The 20412-nt window shown below is 45.4% G+C and overlaps 1 protein-coding gene across 2 annotated transcripts in view; it reads right to left on the bottom strand.

The window, feature by feature from the left end:
• Positions 1–20412, bottom strand: part of LOC139581791 (catenin alpha-1-like) — a 246011-nt gene that overhangs the window by 49464 nt on the left and 176135 nt on the right. For both annotated transcript variants that reach the window (XM_071411967.1, XM_071411966.1), the window contains exons 15-16: positions 4928–5038; positions 159–340 (exon numbers count right to left, since the gene is read on the bottom strand). In XM_071411967.1, the coding sequence (XP_071268068.1) occupies positions 159–340; positions 4928–5038 (293 nt within the window). The remainder of the gene's footprint in view (positions 1–158; positions 341–4927; positions 5039–20412) is intronic.

A 20412-nucleotide genomic window follows, 5' to 3' on the forward strand; every position in this document is an offset into this window, starting at 1 on the left:
ACTACCCCCTCCACACCCACCCCTCTGCCCCCCCCTCCCCTCCGCTGCCCCGTCCCCCTTCCACACCCACCCCTCTGCCCCGTCCCCCCTCCACACCCACCCCTCTGCCCAGTCCCCCCTCCACACACCCACCCTTCTGCCCCGTCCTCCCTCCATACCTGGTGAAGTCCGTCATCTCCATCATGATCATACACATCTGTTTGGCCAGGACGATGATGTCGTTGCCGGAGTCGTCCCACTTGGACACCTCAGCGTCCAGCTTGCTCTTCTCCTCCTGGAAACTGGCCACCTGCTCAGCGATCTTAGCCTTCTGCTCCTGGGGCAGCTGGGCCATGATAGCCTGGTAGAGGAGAGAGTTATAAAACAGCACACCGAGCCGTTAAAGCCTGGTAGAGGAGAGATGAAGGAGAGAGGAGATGAATATAAAACATTACACTGGGCCATAAATGCCTGGGTATGGAGAGAGTTACACTGGAAGATAAGTACCAGGACACCACACACTACCGCACAATACACGCCACTACACGCACAATGCGCGCCACTACACACACAATACACGCCACTACCGCACAATACACGCCGCTACCGCACAATACACGCCGCTACCGCACAATGCGCGCCACTACACACACAATACACGCCACTACCGCACAATACACGCCACTACCGCACAATACACGCCACTACACGCACAATACACGCCACTACACGCACAATACACGCCACTACACGCCACTACCGCACAATGCACGCCACTACCGCACAATGCACGACACTACCGCACAATGCACGCCACTACCGCACAATACACGTCACTACACGCCACTACACGCACAATGCACGCCACTACCGCACAATACACGCCACTACCGCACAATACACGCCACTACCGCACAATACACGCCACAATACACGCCACTACCGCACAATACACGCCACAATCGTACAATACACGCCACTACCGTACAATACACGCCACAATAAACGCCACTACACACTACTGTACAACAAACTGGTCACTATTACTGTTGTTGACATGTATATATTACCATTAGTATCTATTTATCCTGCTACTGGTCACTATTACTGTTGTTTACATGTATATATTACCATTAGTATCTATTTATCCTGCTACTGGTCACTATTACTCAGTTAAACTCAGTAGTTCTGTCAGGAGGAATGGGCCAAAATTCACCCAACTTATTGTGGGAAGCTAACTGAAACATTTCACTCAAGTTAAATAATTTAAAAGCAATGCTACCAATTACTAATTGAGTGTATGTAAACTTCTGACCCACTGGGAATGTGATGAAAGAAATAAAAACTGAACTAAATCATTCTCTCTACTATTATTCTGACATTTCACATTCTTAAAATAAAAAGGTGATCCTAACTGACCTAAGACAGGGAATTTTTACTAGGATTAAATGTCAGAAATTGTGGAAAAACTGAGTTTAAATGTATTTGGCTAAGGTGTACGTAAACTTCCGACTTCCAACTGTACATACGAGCCTCTGAACTCATGGACGACTCGCGTTAGCTCCCAGACCTAACGCCGTCGCTTTAGCACGGAGAAGAAAACGCCGTCAGGCACATAAAAAAAATCGCCATTCCTTTAAGTTTTTATAAATATGGCTTTTCTGGTCAAGTCCCAATGCTCTTGAATGAATTTCCTCGTTTTCATTCCTTAAGGCTTAGATGAACCGCAGACGCCTCGAAGGTCAGCTCCAAAAACACTTTGTAGAGAAACCTTGCAACTAAACAGGAAGACGTGATAGAAAACACAATAGAATGATTGTAGTTCAGTTGGACATCAGAACGGTCCACATTATTGATGCATAACAAGAGGGCTAATGAGGTCACGCCGTGCTTCCACACCGACTAACATATTTCTCACCAATGTAGCCCCCTCATTTGGCCAATGAATGGATGTATTAATACATCCATTACCAAGGCAACAGAGGGAATATTTAAAGAGAGGGTGTCTGTGAAAGATGTGTACTCTGTAGGCATTCTCTCTGGGTGATGTGGGTCTACTCTGTGGGCCTTCTCTCTGGGTGATGTGGGTCTACTCTGTGGGTGGTAGGGCAGTGGTTGAGGTTGTGAACAGTATTAAACTGGAGTGCTCTTCATTTCCTTCCAACACAGCTCAGAAAAGGGTAGTGTCCCAAATGGCACCCTATTCCCTATGAAGTGCACTACTTTTGACCAGAGCCCTACGGTTAGCGCAATATACAAGTAATAGGATCCGATTTGAGAAACAGGACAGAGTATAGATAATACAAACATGGAGAGCAGAGGGGCCATGACATCTACAGCATTTACAATATATTGTTAAAGAAATCATAATATCATGAATGCAGTCACTAGCCAGGCTGGAAGCATTACAGAACTCTAATATAATAAAGGTAACCAGGCTAGTGATGGTTACTCCTCTAACATGACTGATTCCAAAATGGAACCCAACTAGTGCCGGCATTCCAAAATGGAACCCAACTAGTGCCGGCATTCCAAAATGCAACCCAACTAGTGCCGGCATTCCAAAATGGAACCCAACTAGTGCCGGCATTCCAAAATGGAACCCAACTAGTGCCGGCATTCCAAAATGGAACCCAACTAGTGCCGGCATTCCAAAATGGAACCCAACTAGTGCCGGCATTCCAAAATGGAACCCAACTAGTGCCGGCATTCCAAAATGGAACCCAACTAGTGCCGGCATTCCAAAATGCAACCCAACTAGTGCTGGCATTCCAAAATGCAACCCAACTAGTGCCGGCATTCCAAAATGCAACCCAACTAGTGCCGGCATTCCAAAATGCAACCCAACTAGTGCCGGCATTCCAAAATGCAACCCAACTAGTGCCGGCATTCCAAAATGCAACCCAACTAGTGCCGGCATTCCAAAATGGAACCCAACTAGTGCCGGCATTCCAAAATGCAACCCAACTAGTGCCGGCATTCCAAAATGCAACCCAACTAGTGCCGGCATTCCAAAATGCAACCCAACTAGTGCCGGCATTCCAAAATGCAACCCAACTAGTGCCGGCATTCCAAAATGGAACCCAACTAGTGCCGGCATTCCAAAATGCAACCCAACTAGTGCCGGCATTCCAAAATGGAACCCAACTAGTGCCGGCATTCCAAAATGCAACCCTCTCTCAGACACACACACACTTTGGAAACTATGTAATACATTTACATAAGTATTCAGACTCTTTGCTCAGTACTTCATTGAAGCACCTTTGGCAATGATTACAGCTTCAAGTCTTCTTGGGTATGACGCTACAAGCTTGGCACACCTGTATTTGGGGAGTTACTCCCATTCTTCTCTGTAGATCCTCTCAAGCTCTGTCAGGTTGGATGGGGAGCGTCACTGCACAGCTATTTTCAGGTATCCTCCGAGATGTTCGATGGAGGTCAAGTCTGGGCTCTGGCTGGGCCACTCAAGGACTTTCAGAGACTTGTCCCGAAGCCACTCCTGTGTTGTCTTGGCTGTGTGCTTACAGTAGGGTCGCTGTCCTGTTAAAAGGTGAACCTTCACTCCAGTCTGAGGTCCTGAGCGCTCTGGAACAGGTTTTCATCAAGGATCTCTGTACGTTGCTCCGTTCATCTTTCCCTCGATCCTAACTAGTCTCCCAGTCCCTGCCGCTGAAAAACATCCCCACAGCTTGATGCTGCCACCACCATGCTTCACCGGAGGGATGGCGCCAGGTTTCCTCCAGATGTGACACTTGGCATTCAGGCCAAAGAGTTCAATCTTGATTTCATCAGACAGTAGAATCTTATTTCTCATGGTCAGAGTCCTTTAGGTGACTTTTGGCAAACTCCAATCGACCTGTCATGTGCCTTTTACTGAGGAGTGGCATCCGTCTGGCCACTCTACCATAAAGGCCTGATTGGTGGAGTGCTGCAGAGATGGTTACCACAGGTGGACTCCAATCAAGTTGTAGAAACATCTCAAGAATGATCAATGGAAACAGGATGCAGCTGAGCTCAATTGAGTCTCATAGCAAAGGGTCTGAATACTTCTGTCAAAAATATATTTTTCTTTTGGCAAAAAAATCTAAAAACCTCAAAAAAATTGTCATTATGGGGTATTGTGTTTAGATTGATGAGGAACAACAATTATTTAATCAATTTTAAAACAAGGCTGTAACGTAACAAAATGTGGAAAATGGGAAGGGTCTGAATACTTTCCGAATACACTGTATAGTGGATAGTGTACTACTTTTGACCATTTGGGACCACCAATGTCAACAGTGATTTGTCGTAGCATTCACGCTGCGCCAAACTAAATACACAATTCATGAGCTAATCCAGTTGAATTGGCTAGACGGCCTAGTCACTAGCTAATATTCTGATTGAATAACTCTGGTTTATGAGCCTCTGTTATGGGTTCCATGTTAAACAGATTGGACCTAAACCAGTAACCTGGACTTTCGAGTGGCTACTACACCGTAACACAGAAACATTGAGCCCAGATATACACTACTGTTTTAACTTAAGCATGCTTCCCTTCCTGGAAATGTATGGGAGTTTGCATAGTGAGTCAAGGCAGTAAACAAAGGATATTGAAAAGACCTTCCTGTAAATGTTATGGATACTTATACTGGGTTCACAGTGGAGTGGGAGCCAGCGAGGTAAGAGGAGCTCATTAAATATCAGAACATCATCAGTGTCTGTCTGAATGGAAGTCCAGACTATCACAGTCCTGATTCACTCCCTTCCCCTTGGCCTTACATGTTGTCAGATCTGGCCTGGCAGCTAGTATGTGAGAGGGGGGAGTCTCGATAACCATGTCTGTCTGAATGGAAAGTCCAGAGGATTTGTGAGGGGGTCAAGGGAGTCTTGGCCTGAACAAGGTGCATTACTCACTGAGACGGCCTGTAGAGGGGGTGGAGGAAGAGAGAGGAGTGTGTGGACTCACCCTGGCGCTCTGGCCCGCGATAAGCTGGTCATCTTCTGTCTGAACGCTGGTCCTGCTGCGAACATCAAAGTCCTCCGTCTCAAAGTCAGAGTCATCCAGCTCTTCAGGAGTCTACATGAGAGGAGAGAGAGGGGGGCAGGAGAGGAGAGAGAGAGAGGGGCAGGAGAGGAGAGAGAGGGGCAGGAGAAGAGAGAGAGAGGCAGGAGAAGAGAGAGAGAGGCAGGAGAAGAGAGAGAGGGGCAGGAGAAGAGAGAGAGAGGCAGGAGAAGAGAGAGAGAGGCAGGAGAAGAGAGAGAGAGGCAGGAGAGAGAGAGAGGCAGGAGAGAGAGAGAGGCAGGAGAGAGAGAGAGGCAGGAGAGAGAGAGAGGCAGGAGAGAGTGTCAGGAGAGAGAGAGGCAGGAGAGAGAGGCAGGAGAGAGAGAGGCAGGAGAGAGAGAGGCAGGAGAGAGAGTGTCAGGAGAGAGAGTGTCAGGAGAGAGTGTCAAGAGAGAGAGAGGCAGGAGAGAGTGTCAGGAGAGAGAGAGGCAGGAGAGAGAGAGGAAAGAGGGAGGAAAGAGGGTGGAGGGAAGAGGAAATGAACAGGGAGATGTGGAATGAGGAAAAGGGAGAGAGAAAACCAAATTAGAAAGAAGTGTGCGTGGTAAAGAGCTGTTAGAGCAGCATGATGTATGACAAATGCCCCGGTGCTGCCAGCCACAGCAGCAACAGAGGAACGTCTTCTTCCTCTCTTCCACAGCAGCCTGCCACGCTAAATTAATTAGTAAATGAAGTGTAATGTCCTGTCCTTTGCATTTTCAGAGGGAAAATGAAGCTAGGCGCTAGTATGAAACATATCAGGAGTAATACTGCTTCAATCAGACCGTCACCCGGCATCATTAGAGGTGGTGGTGGGAGAGAGGTAGAGGTTGCTAGTGAAAAACACTGCAGACAACAGCCTGCGTGGTGGCATATCCTGGATGTGTGGCTCGGTGGGTGAGATTTGGTAAGAGGGTGGAACTAGCAAGGTCAAGGGTTCAATTCCCTCAGGGATCACATTTGTATTTGTATTTATTATGGATCCCCATTAGTTCCTGGCAAAGGCAGCAGCTACTCTTCCTGTGGTCCGGCAGAAATAAGGCAGTTATACAATAAATAAAAAAATTACAACACATTCATTACAGAATTCACAACACACTAAGTGTGTGTATAGTGCGTATGTTGTGTGTGTGTGTGTGTGTGTGTGTGTGTGTGTGTGTGTGTGTGTATGTATGTGTCTGCGCCTATGTCTGTTAAATGCACATAAAGTGCCTTCACACAGAGGAAACATTTACGTGCAAGAGTAGTGTCAATTCACAAAGAGTTGTATTGGTTGTTTGCTATGTAGCCCGTGTTAATTATTGTGTTCCTGTTGACTCACCTTATATGTCCTACGGGAGCCACCGTACCTGCCTGCTCTAAACCGTTAACTCACGAACGTGAGGACAGTTGTAGCTAGTACACCCGAGCAGTTTATAAAGAATTTAGCTAGTCTAGTCGGTTCTACAAAACACTATTCTCTCTTGAAATGGGAGTTTGTATAGTTTTCCCAGTCGTAGCCTGTCTAGGCTTTATGCCTGTGATGAAAATGAACACAGGTAGGAACAATGTTTTCACAAATATATCCTATATGACTGATAAACCTTAGCTTCCAGCCCAATTACATTTACATTTAAGTCATTTAGCAGACGCTCTTATCCAGAGCGACTTACAAATTGGTGCATTCACCTTATGATATCCAGTGGAACAACCACTTTACAACAGTGCATCTAAATCTTTTAAGGGGGGGGGGGGGGGGGTGGTCAGAAGGATTACTTTATCCTCCAATACATGTTCTACTCCATCTTTAGTCAATTGGCATAAGGAAGCATAAGGAAGTTCATACTTCCTCTTCTACAAACGACCCACGCAATTCATTGTCATATTTCCCCAGCTCCGCAGTTGACACACTGTCCGTTTTCTCTCATTGATTCCTCGGCATTCCATTTCCATCGTGTTCACATGAAAAAAAACATGTTTCTTTTCATTCGGGCTTTAAGTGGCTTGGGTAAAAGCTGCGGCTAAGTGGCATAATTACAATATTGATTGCAATCCTCCAACCCTTTTTCCTTGTCCACAGCCCTGGCCTGAACACTAGTCATGTAACAGACATCTCTCCCTTCCTGAATGCCAAACATGTAACAGACATCTCTCTCTTCCTGAATGCCAAACATGTAACAGACATCTCTCTCTTCCTGAATGCCAAACATGTAACAGACATCTCTCTCTTCCTGAATGCCAAACATGTAACAGACATCTCCCTTCCTGAATGCCAAACATGTAACAGACATCTCTCCCTTCCTGAATGCCAAACATGTAACAGACATCTCTCTCTTCCTGAATGCCAAACATGTAACAGACATCTCTCTCTTCCTGAATGCCAAACATGTAACAGACATCTCTCCCTTCCTGAATGCCAAACATGTAACAGACATATCTCCCTTCCTGAATGCCAAACATGTAACAGACATCTCTCTTCCTGAATGCCAAACATGTAACAGACATCTCTCTCTTCCTGAATGCCAAACATGTAACAGACATCTCTCCCTTCCTGAATGCCAAACATGTAACAGACATCTCTCTCTTCCTGAATGCCAAACATGTAACAGACATCTCTCTTCCTGAATGCCAAACATGTAACAGACATCTCTCTCTTCCTGAATGCCAAACATGTAACAGACATCTCTCTTCCTGAATGACAAACATGTAACAGACATCTCTCTTCCTGAATGCCAAACATGTAACAGACATCTCCCTTCCTGAATGCCAAACATGTAACAGACATCTCTCCCTTCCTGAATGCCAAACATGTAACAGACATCTCTCTTCCTGAATGCCAAACATGTAACAGACATCTCTCTTCCTGAATGCCAAACATGTAACAGACATCTCACCCTTCCTGAATGCCAAACATGTAACAGACATCTCTCCCTTCCTGAATGCCAAACATGTAACAGACATCTCTCTTCCTGAATGCCAAACATGTAACAGACATCTCCCTCTTCCTGAATGCCAAACATGTAACAGACATCTCTCTTCCTGAATGCCAAACATGTAACAGACATCTCCCTCTTCCTGAATGCCAAACATGTAACAGACATCTCTCTTCCTGAATGCCAAACATGTAACAGACATCTCTCCCTTCCTGAATGCCAAACATGTAACAGACATCTCTCCCTTCCTGAATGCCAAACATGTAACAGACATCTCTCCCTTCCTGAATGCCAAACATGTAACAGACATCTCTCCCTTCCTGAATGCCAAACATGTAACAGACATCTCTCCCTTCCTGAATGCCAAACATGTAACAGACATCTCACTCTTCCTGAATGCCAAACATGTAACAGACATCTCCCTTCCTGAATGCCAAACATGTAACAGACATCTCTCCCTTCCTGAATGCCAAACATGTAACAGACATCTCACTCTTCCTGAATGCCAAACATGTAACAGACATCTCCCTTCCTGAATGCCAAACATGTAACAGACATCTCTCCCTTCCTGAATGCCAAACATGTAACAGACATCTCTCCCTTCCTGAATGCCAAACATGTAACAGACATCTCACTCTTCCTGAATGCCAAACATGTAACAGACATCTCTCTCTTCCTGAATGCCAAACATGTAACAGACATCTCTCCCTTCCTGAATGCCAAACATGTAACAGACATCTCACTCTTCCTGAATGCCAAACATGTAACAGACATCTCCCTCTTCCTGAATGCCAAACATGTAACAGACATCTCTCCCTTCCTGAATGCCAAACATGTAACAGACATCTCTCTCTTCCTGAATGCCAAACATGTAACAGACATCTCTCCCTTCCTGAATGCCAAACATGTAACAGACATCTCTCTTCCTGAATGCCAAACATGTAACAGACATCTCTCCCTTCCTGAATGCCAAACATGTAACAGACATCTCTCTTCCTGAATGCCAAACATGTAACAGACATCTCTCTTCCTGAATGCCAAACATGTAACAGACATCTCTCCCTTCCTGAATGCCAAACATGTAACAGACATCTCTCTCTTCCTGAATGCCAAACATGTAACAGACATCTCCCTCTTCCTGAATGCCAAACATGTAACAGACATCTCCCTTCCTGAATGCCAAACATGTAACAGACATCTCTCTTCCTGAATGCCAAACATGTAACAGACATCTCTCCCTTCCTGAATGCCAAACATGTAACAGACATCTCCCTCTTCCTGAATGCCAAACATGTAACAGACATCTCCCTTCCTGAATGCCAAACATGTAACAGACATCTCTCTTCCTGAATGCCAAACATGTAACAGACATCTCTCCCTTCCTGAATGCCAAACATGTAACAGACATCTCACTCTTCCTGAATGACAAACATGTAACAGACATCTCTCTCTTCCTGAATGCCAAACATGTAACAGACATCTCTCCCTTCCTGAATGCCAAACATGTAACAGACATCTCTCCCTTCCTGAATGCCAAACATGTAACAGACATCTCACTCTTCCTGAATGCCAAACATGTAACAGACATCTCTCTTCCTGAATGCCAAACATGTAACAGACATCTCTCTCTTCCTGAATGCCAAACATGTAACAGACATCTCCCTCTTCCTGAATGCCAAACATGTAACAGACATCTCACTCTTCCTGAATGCCAAACATGTAACAGACATCTCTCTTCCTGAATGCCAAACATGTAACAGACATCTCTCTTCCTGAATGCCAAACATGTAACAGACATCTCTCTTCCTGAATGCCAAACATGTAACAGACATCTCCCTTCCTGAATGCCAAACATGTAACAGACATCTCTCTTCCTGAATGCCAAACATGTAACAGACATCTCTCTCTTCCTGAATGCCAAACATGTAACAGACATCTCACTCTTCCTGAATGCCAAACATGTAACAGACATCTCTCCCTTCCTGAATGCCAAACATGTAACAGACATCTCTCCCTTCCTGAATGCCAAACATGTAACAGACATCTCCCTCTTCCTGAATGCCAAACATGTAACAGACATCTCCCTTCCTGAATGCCAAACATGTAACAGACATCTCCCTTCCTGAATGCCAAACATGTAACAGACATCTCTCCCTTCCTGAATGCCAAACATGTAACAGACATCTCACTCTTCCTGAATGCCAAACATGTAACAGACATCTCCCTTCCTGAATGCCAAACATGTAACAGACATCTCCCTCTTCCTGAATGCCAAACATGTAACAGACATCTCCCTTCCTGAATGCCAAACATGTAACAGACATCTCACTCTTCCTGAATGCCAAACATGTAACAGACATCTCCCTTCCTGAATGCCAAACATGTAACAGACATCTCACTCTTCCTGAATGACAAACATGTAACAGACATCTCTCCCTTCCTGAATGCCAAACATGTAACAGACATCTCTCCCTTCCTGAATGCCAAACATGTAACAGACAGCTCACTCTTCCTGAATGCCAAACATGTAACAGACAGCTCACTCTTCCTGAATGCCAAACATGTAACAGACAGCTCACTCTTCCTGAATGCCAAACATGTAACAGACATCTCTCTTCCTGAATGCCAAACACGTAACAGACATCTCTCCCTTCCTGAATGCCAAACATGTAACAGACAGCTCACTCTTCCTGAATGCCAAACATGTAACAGACAGCTCACTCTTCCTGAATGCCAAACATGTAACAGACAGCTCACTCTTCCTGAATGCCAAACATGTAACAGACAGCTCACTCTTCCTGAATGACAAACATGTAACAGACATCTCTCCCTTCCTGAATGCCAAACATGTAACAGACATCTCTCCCTTCCTGAATGCCAAACATGTAACAGACATCTCACTCTTCCTGAATGCCAAACATGTAACAGACATCTCTCTTCCTGAATGCCAAACATGTAACAGACATCTCACTCTTCCTGAATGCCAAACATGTAACAGACATCTCACTCTTCCTGAATGCCAAACATGTAACAGACATCTCCCTCTTCCTGAATGCCAAACATGTAACAGACATCTCACTCTTCCTGAATGCCAAACATGTAACAGACATCTCTCTTCCTGAATGCCAAACATGTAACAGACATCTCTCTTCCTGAATGCCAAACATGTAACAGACATCTCTCTCTTCCTGAATGCCAAACATGTAACAGACATCTCTCTTCCTGAATGCCAAACATGTAACAGACATCTCTCTCTTCCTGAATGCCAAACATGTAACAGACATCTCACTCTTCCTGAATGCCAAACATGTAACAGACATCTCTCCCTTCCTGAATGCCAAACATGTAACAGACATCTCCCTCTTCCTGAATGCCAAACATGTAACAGACATCTCCCTTCCTGAATGCCAAACATGTAACAGACATCTCTCCCTTCCTGAATGCCAAAAATGTAACAGACATCTCCCTCTTCCTGAATGCCAAACATGTAACAGACATCTCCCTTCCTGAATGCCAAACATGTAACAGACATCTCACTCTTCCTGAATGCCAAACATGTAACAGACATCTCCCTTCCTGAATGCCAAACATGTAACAGACATCTCACTCTTCCTGAATGACAAACATGTAACAGACATCTCTCCCTTCCTGAATGCCAAACATGTAACAGACATCTCTCCCTTCCTGAATGCCAAACATGTAACAGACATCTCTCCCTTCCTGAATGCCAAACATGTAACAGACATCTCTCCCTTCCTGAATGCCAAACATGTAACAGACAGCTCACTCTTCCTGAATGCCAAACATGTAACAGACAGCTCACTCTTCCTGAATGCCAAACATGTAACAGACAGCTCACTCTTCCTGAATGCCAAACATGTAACAGACATCTCTCTTCCTGAATGCCAAACACGTAACAGACATCTCTCCCTTCCTGAATGCCAAACATGTAACAGACAGCTCACTCTTCCTGAATGCCAAACATGTAACAGACAGCTCACTCTTCCTGAATGCCAAACATGTAACAGACAGCTCACTCTTCCTGAATGCCAAACATGTAACAGACAGCTCACTCTTCCTGAATGACAAACATGTAACAGACATCTCTCCCTTCCTGAATGCCAAACATGTAACAGACATCTCTCCCTTCCTGAATGCCAAACATGTAACAGACATCTCTCTTCCTGAATGCCAAACATGTAACAGACATCTCTCCCTTCCTGAATGCCAAACATGTAACAGACATCTCCCTCTTCCTGAATGCCAAACATGTAACAGACATCTCTCTTCCTGAATGCCAAACATGTAACAGACATCTCTCTCTTCCTGAATGCCAAACATGTAACAGACATCTCTCTCTTCCTGAATGCCAAACATGTAACAGACAGCTCACTCTTCCTGAATGCCAAACATGTAACAGACATCTCTCTCTTCCTGAATGCCAAACATGTAACAGACATCTCTCTTCCTGAATGCCAAACATGTAACAGACATCTCTCCCTTCCTGAATGCCAAACATGTAACAGACATCTCTCTTCCTGAATGCCAAACATGTAACAGACATCTCCCTTCCTGAATGCCAAACATGTAACAGACATCTCTCTCTTCCTGAATGCCAAACATGTAACAGACATCTCTCTTCCTGAATGCCAAACATGTAACAGACATCTCTCCCTTCCTGAATGCCAAACATGTAACAGACATCTCTCTCTTCCTGAATGCCAAACATGTAACAGACATCTCTCCCTTCCTGAATGCCAAACATGTAACAGACATCTCTCCCTTCCTGAATGCCAAACATGTAACAGACATCTCTCTTCCTGAATGCCAAGCATGTAACAGACATCTCTCTCTTCCTGAATGCCAAACATGTAACAGACATCTCTCCCTTCCTGAATGCCAAGCATGTAACAGACATCTCTCCCTTCCTGAATGCCAAGCATGTAACAGACATCTCTCCCTTCCTGAATGCCAAGCATGTAACAGACATCTCACTCTTCCTGAATGCCAAACATGTAACAGACATCTCACTCTTCCTGAATGCCAAACATGTAACAGACATCTCACTCTTCCTGAATGCCAAGCATGTAACAGACATCTCACTCTTCCTGAATGCCAAACATGTAACAGACATCTCTCCCTTCCTGAATGCCAAACATGTAACAGACATCTCTCCCTTCCTGAATGCCAAACATGTAACAGACATCTCCCTTCCTGAATGCCAAGCATGTAACAGACATCTCACTCTTCCTGAATGCCAAACATGTAACAGACATCTCTCCCTTCCTGAATGCCAAACATGTAACAGACATCTCACTCTTCCTGAATGCCAAACATGTAACAGACATCTCACTCTTCCTGAATGCCAAGCATGTAACAGACATCTCACTCTTCCTGAATGCCAAACATGTAACAGACATCTCTCCCTTCCTGAATGCCAAACATGTAACAGACATCTCTCCCTTCCTGAATGCCAAACATGTAACAGACATCTCCCTTCCTGAATGCCAAACATGTAACAGACATCTCCCTTCCTGAATGCCAAACATGTAACAGACATCTCTCCCTTCCTGAATGCCAAACATGTAACAGACATCTCTCTTCCTGAATGCCAAACATGTAACAGACATCTCCCTCTTCCTGAATGACAAACATGTAACAGACATCTCTCCCTTCCTGAATGCCAAACATGTAACAGACATATCTCCCTTCCTGAATGCCAAACATGTAACAGACATCTCCCTTCCTGAATGCCAAACATGTAACAGACATCTCACTCTTCCTGAATGCCAAACATGTAACAGACATCTCTCCCTTCCTGAATGCCAAACATGTAACAGACATCTCCCTCTTCCTGAATGCCAAACATGTAACAGACATCTCCCTCTTCCTGAATGCCAAACATGTAACAGACATCTCTCTTCCTGAATGCCAAACATGTAACAGACATCTCTCTCTTCCTGAATGCCAAACATGTAACAGACATCTCCCTCTTCCTGAATGCCAAACATGTAACAGACATCTCCCTCTTCCTGAATGCCAAACATGTAACAGACATCTCCCTCTTCCTGAATGCCAAACATGTAACAGACATCTCTCTTCCTGAATGCCAAACATGTAACAGACATCTCCCTTCCTGAATGCCAAACATGTAACAGACATCTCCCTCTTCCTGAATGCCAAACATGTAACAGACATCTCTCTTCCTGAATGCCAAACATGTAACAGACATCTCCCTTCCTGAATGCCAAACATGTAACAGACATCTCTCTTCCTGAATGCCAAACATGTAACAGACATCTCCCTTCCTGAATGCCAAACATGTAACAGACATCTCTCTTCCTGAATGCCAAACATGTAACAGACATCTCTCCCTTCCTGAATGCCAAGCATGTAACAGACATCTCACTCTTCCTGAATGCCAAACATGTAACAGACATATCTCCCTTCCTGAATGCCAAACATGTAACAGACATCTCCCTTCCTGAATGCCAAACATGTAACAGACATCTCTCCCTTCCTGAATGCCAAACATGTAACAGACATCTCTCTTCCTGAATGCCAAACATGTAACAGACATCTCTCCCTTCCTGAATGCCAAGCATGTAACAGACATCTCTCTCTTCCTGAATGCCAAACATGTAACAGACATCTCTCCCTTCCTGAATGCCAAACATGTAACAGACATCTCTCTTCCTGAATGCCAAACATGTAACAGACATCTCTCCCTTCCTGAATGCCAAGCATGTAACAGACATCTCTCTCTTCCTGAATGCCAAACATGTAACAGACATCTCTCCCTTCCTGAATGCCAAGCATGTAACAGACATCTCACTCTTCCTGAATGCCAAACATGTAACAGACATCTCCCTCTTCCTGAATGCCAAACATGTAACAGACATCTCTCTTCCTGAATGCCAAACATGTAACAGACATCTCTCCCTTCCTGAATGCCAAACATGTAACAGACATCTCTCTTCCTGAATGCCAAACATGTAACAGACATCTCTCTTCCTGAATGCCAAACATGTAACAGACATCTCTCTTCCTGAATGCCAAACATGTAACAGACATCTCCCTCTTCCTGAATGCCAAACATGTAACAGACATCTCTCTTCCTGAATGCCAAACATGTAACAGACATCTCCCTCTTCCTGAATGCCAAACATGTAACAGACATCTCTCTTCCTGAATGCCAAACATGTAACAGACAGCTCTCTTCCTGAATGCCAAACATGTAACAGACATCTCACTCTTCCTGAATGCCAAACATGTAACAGACATCTCTCTTCCTGAATGCCAAACATGTAACAGACATCTCCCTCTTCCTGAATGCCAAACATGTAACAGACATCTCTCTTCCTGAATGCCAAACATGTAACAGACATCTCACTCTTCCTGAATGCCAAACATGTAACAGACATCTCCCTCTTCCTGAATGCCAAACATGTAACAGACATCTCCCTCTTCCTGAATGCCAAACATGTAACAGACATCTCACTCTTCCTGAATGCCAAACATGTAACAGACATCTCTCTTCCTGAATGCCAAACATGTAACAGACATCTCCCTTCCTGAATGCCAAACATGTAACAGACATCTCTCCCTTCCTGAATGCCAAACATGTAACAGACATCTCTCTTCCTGAATGCCAAACATGTAACAGACATCTCCCTTCCTGAATGCCAAACATGTAACAGACATCTCTCCCTTCCTGAATGCCAAACATGTAACAGACATCTCTCTTCCTGAATGCCAAACATGTAACAGACATCTCCCTCTTCCTGAATGACAAACATGTAACAGACATCTCCCTCTTCCTGAATGCCAAACATGTAACAGACATCTCTCTTCCTGAATGCCAAACATGTAACAGACATCTCTCTTCCTGAATGCCAAACATGTAACAGACATCTCTCCCTTCCTGAATGCCAAACATGTAACAGACATCTCTCTTCCTGAATGCCAAACATGTAACAGACATCTCTCTTCCTGAATGCCAAACATGTAACAGACATCTCTCTTCCTGAATGCCAAACATGTAACAGACATCTCCCTCTTCCTGAATGCCAAACATGTAACAGACATCTCTCTCTTCCTGAATGCCAAACATGTAACAGACATCTCTCTTCCTGAATGCCAAACATGTAACAGACATCTCTCTTCCTGAATGCCAAACATGTAACAGACATCTCACTCTTCCTGAATGCCAAACATGTAACAGACATCTCCCTCTTCCTGAATGCCAAACATGTAACAGACATCTCTCTTCCTGAATGCCAAACATGTAACAGACATCTCACTCTTCCTGAATGCCAAACATGTAACAGACATCTCTCTTCCTGAATGCCAAACATGTAACAGACATCTCTCTTCCTGAATGCCAAACATGTAACAGACATCTCTCCCTTCCTGAATGCCAAACATGTAACAGACATCTCCCTCTTCCTGAATGCCAAACATGTAACAGACATCTCCCTCTTCCTGAATGCCAAACATGTAACAGACATCTCTCTTCCTGAATGCCAAACATGTAACAGACATCTCTCTTCCTGAATGCCAAACATGTAACAGACATCTCTCCCTTCCTGAATGCCAAACATGTAACAGACATCTCTCCCTTCCTGAATGCCAAACATGTAACAGACATCTCCCTTCCTGAATGCCAAACATGCAACAGACATCTCTCTTCCTGAATGCCAAACATGTAACAGACATCTCCCTCTTCCTGAATGCCAAACATGTAACAGACATCTCTCCCTTCCTGAATGCCAAGCATGTAACAGACATCTCCCTCTTCCTGAATGCCAAACATGTAACAGACATCTCTCTTCCTGAATGCCAAACATGTAACAGACATCTCCCTTCCTGAATGCCAAACATGTAACAGACATCTCTCTCTTCCTGAATGCCAAACATGTAACAGACATCTCCCTCTTCCTGAATGCCAAACATGTAACAGACATCTCTCCCTTCCTGAATGCCAAACATGTAACAGACATCTCTCCCTTCCTGAATGCCAAACATGTAACAGACATCTCTCTCTTCCTGAATGCCAAACATGTAACAGACATCTCCCTCTTCCTGAATGCCAAACATGTAACAGACATCTCTCTTCCTGAATGCCAAACATGTAACAGACATCTCTCTCTTCCTGAATGCCAAACATGTAACAGACATCTCTCTTCCTGAATGCCAAACATGTAACAGACATCTCTCTCTTCCTGAATGCCAAACATGTAACAGACATCTCCCTTCCTGAATGCCAAACATGTAACAGACATCTCCCTCTTCCTGAATGCCAAACATGTAACAGACATCTCCCTTCCTGAATGCCAAACATGTAACAGACATCTCTCTTCCTGAATGCCAAACATGTAACAGACATCTCTCTCTTCCTGAATGCCAAACATGTAACAGACATCTCTCTTCCTGAATGCCAAACATGTAACAGACATCTCTCCCTTCCTGAATGCCAAACATGTAACAGACATCTCTCTTCCTGAATGACAAACATGTAACAGACATCTCCCTCTTCCTGAATGCCAAACATGTAACAGACATCTCCCTCTTCCTGAATGCCAAACATGTAACAGACATCTCTCTTCCTGAATGCCAAACATGTAACAGACATCTCTCTCTTCCTGAATGCCAAACATGTAACAGACATCTCTCTTCCTGAATGCCAAACATGTAACAGACATCTCTCTTCCTGAATGCCAAACATGTAACAGACATCTCCCTTCCTGAATGCCAAACATGTAACAGACATCTCCCTTCCTGAATGCCAAACATGTAACAGACATCTCTCCCTTCCTGAATGCCAAACATGTAACAGACATCTCTCTTCCTGAATGCCAAACATGTAACAGACATCTCTCTCTTCCTGAATGCCAAACATGTAACAGACATCTCTCTTCCTGAATGCCAAACATGTAACAGACATCTCTCTTCCTGTGTTAGTATGGCTGAAATGAAGTTAGCAAGGCCTTACTTTAAGGGAAAACTGACAGACAAGAAAATCCATTTGGTGGTTGTGATAAGGAAGGAAAGAGAGAGGAGAGAGAGAGGAGAGAGAGGGAAGGAAAGAACGGGAATGTGATAAGGGTGCATTCTCTCTCCGGTGCTGTAACTCACTGTCTACACACATCCCTTATCAGTGTGTCTCTATATATTCCATAGGTAATGACTCAGATCCCTGTCTAAAAAATATCACAAGGTCTCACCTCGACCCACTATCCCACTCACCATGGACTATCAAGGTCTCACCTCGACCCACTCACCATGGAATATCAAGGTCTCACCTCGACCCACTCACCACGGAATATCAAGGTCTCACCTCGACCCACCATCCCACTGACCATGGAATATCAAGGTATCACCTCGACCCACTCACCACGGAATATCAAGGTCTCACCTCGACCCACCATCCCACTGACCATGGAATATCAAGGTCTCACCTCGACCCACCATCCCACTGACCATGGAATATCAAGGTCTCACCTCGACCCACCATCCCACTGACCATGGAATATCAAGGTCTCACCTCGACCCACCATTCCACTCACCATGGAATATCAAGGTCTCACCTCGTCCCACCACCCCACTCACCATGGAATATCAAGGTCTCACCTCGACCCGCCATCCCACTCACCATGGAATATCAAGGTCTCACCTCGACCCGCCATCCCACTCACCACGGAATATCAAGGTCTCACCTCGACCCACCATCCCACTCACCATGGAATATCAAGGTCTCACCTCGACCCACTCACCACGGAATATCAAGGTCTCACCTTGACCCCACCATCCCACTCACCATGGAATATCAAGGTCTCACCTCGACCCACCATCCCACTCACCATGGAATATCAAAGTCTCACCTCGACCCCACCTCCCCACTCACCACGGAATATCAAGGTCTCACCTCGACCCACTCACCATGGAATATCAAGGTCTCACCTCGACCCACTCACCACGGAATATCAAGGTCTCACCTTGACCCACTGACCATGGAATATCAAGGTCTCACCTCGACCCACTCACCATGGAATATCAAGGTCTCACCTCGACCCACTCACCACGGAATATCAAGGTCTCACCTCGACCCACTGACCATGGAATATCAAGGTCTCACCTCGACCCACTCACCATGGAATATCAAGGTCTCACCTCGACCCACTCTCCATGGAATATCAAGGTCTCACCTCGACCCACCATCCCACTGACCATGGAATATCAAGGTCTCACCTCGACCCACCATCCCACTCACCATGGAATATCAAGGTCTCACCTCGACCCACTCACCATGGAATATCAAGGTCTCACCTCGACCCACCATCCCACTGACCATGGAATATCAAGGTCTCACCTTGACCCACTCACCACGGAATATCAAGGTCTCACCTCGACCCGCCATCCCACTGACCATGGAATATCAAGGTCTCACCTCGACCCCACCATCCCACTGACCATGGAATATCAAGGTCTCACCTCGACCCACTCACCACGGAATATCAAGGTCTCACCTCGACCCGCCATCCCACTCACCATGGAATATCAAGGTCTCACCTCGACCCCACCATCCCACTGACCATGGAATATCAAGGTCTCACCTCGACCCACTCACCACGGAATATCAAGGTCTCACCTCGACCCGCCACCCCACTCACCATGGAATATCAAGGTCTCACTTCGAACCCACCATCCCACTCACCATGGAATATCAAGGTCTCACTTCGAACCCACCATCCCACTGACCATGGAATATCAAGGTCTCACCTCGACCCACCATCCCACTGACCATGGAATATCAAGGTCTCACCTCGACCCACTCACCACGGAATATCAAGGTCTCACCTCGACCCACTCACCATGGAATATCAAGGTCTCACCTCGACCCACCATCCCACTGACCATGGAATATCAAGGTCTCACTTCGACCCACTCACCATGGAATATCAAGGTCTCACCTCGACCCACCATCCCACTGACCATGGAATATCAAGGTCTCACCTCGACCCACCATCCCACTGACCATGGAATATCAAGGTCTCACCTCGACCCACCATCCCACTCACCATGGAATATCAAGGTCTCACCTCGACCCGCCATCCCACTCACCATGGACTATCAAGGTCTCACTTCGAACCCACCATCCCACTCACCATGGAATATCAAGGTCTCACTTCGAACCCACCATCCCACTGACCATGGAATATCAAGGTCTCACCTCGACCCACCATCCCACTGACCATGGAATATCAAGGTCTCACCTCGACCCACTCACCACGGAATATCAAGGTCTCACCTCGACCCACTCACCATGGAATATCAAGGTCTCACCTCGACCCACCATCCCACTGACCATGGAATATCAAGGTCTCACCTCGACCCACCATCCCACTGACCATGGAATATCAAGGTCTCACCTCGACCCACCATCCCACTCACCACGGAATATCAAGGTCTCACTTCGACCCGCCATCCCACTCACCA

Source organism: Salvelinus alpinus, chromosome 7 (assembly GCF_045679555.1).
Source record: "Salvelinus alpinus chromosome 7, SLU_Salpinus.1, whole genome shotgun sequence".
NCBI classification, from domain to species: Eukaryota; Metazoa; Chordata; class Actinopteri; order Salmoniformes; family Salmonidae; genus Salvelinus; species Salvelinus alpinus.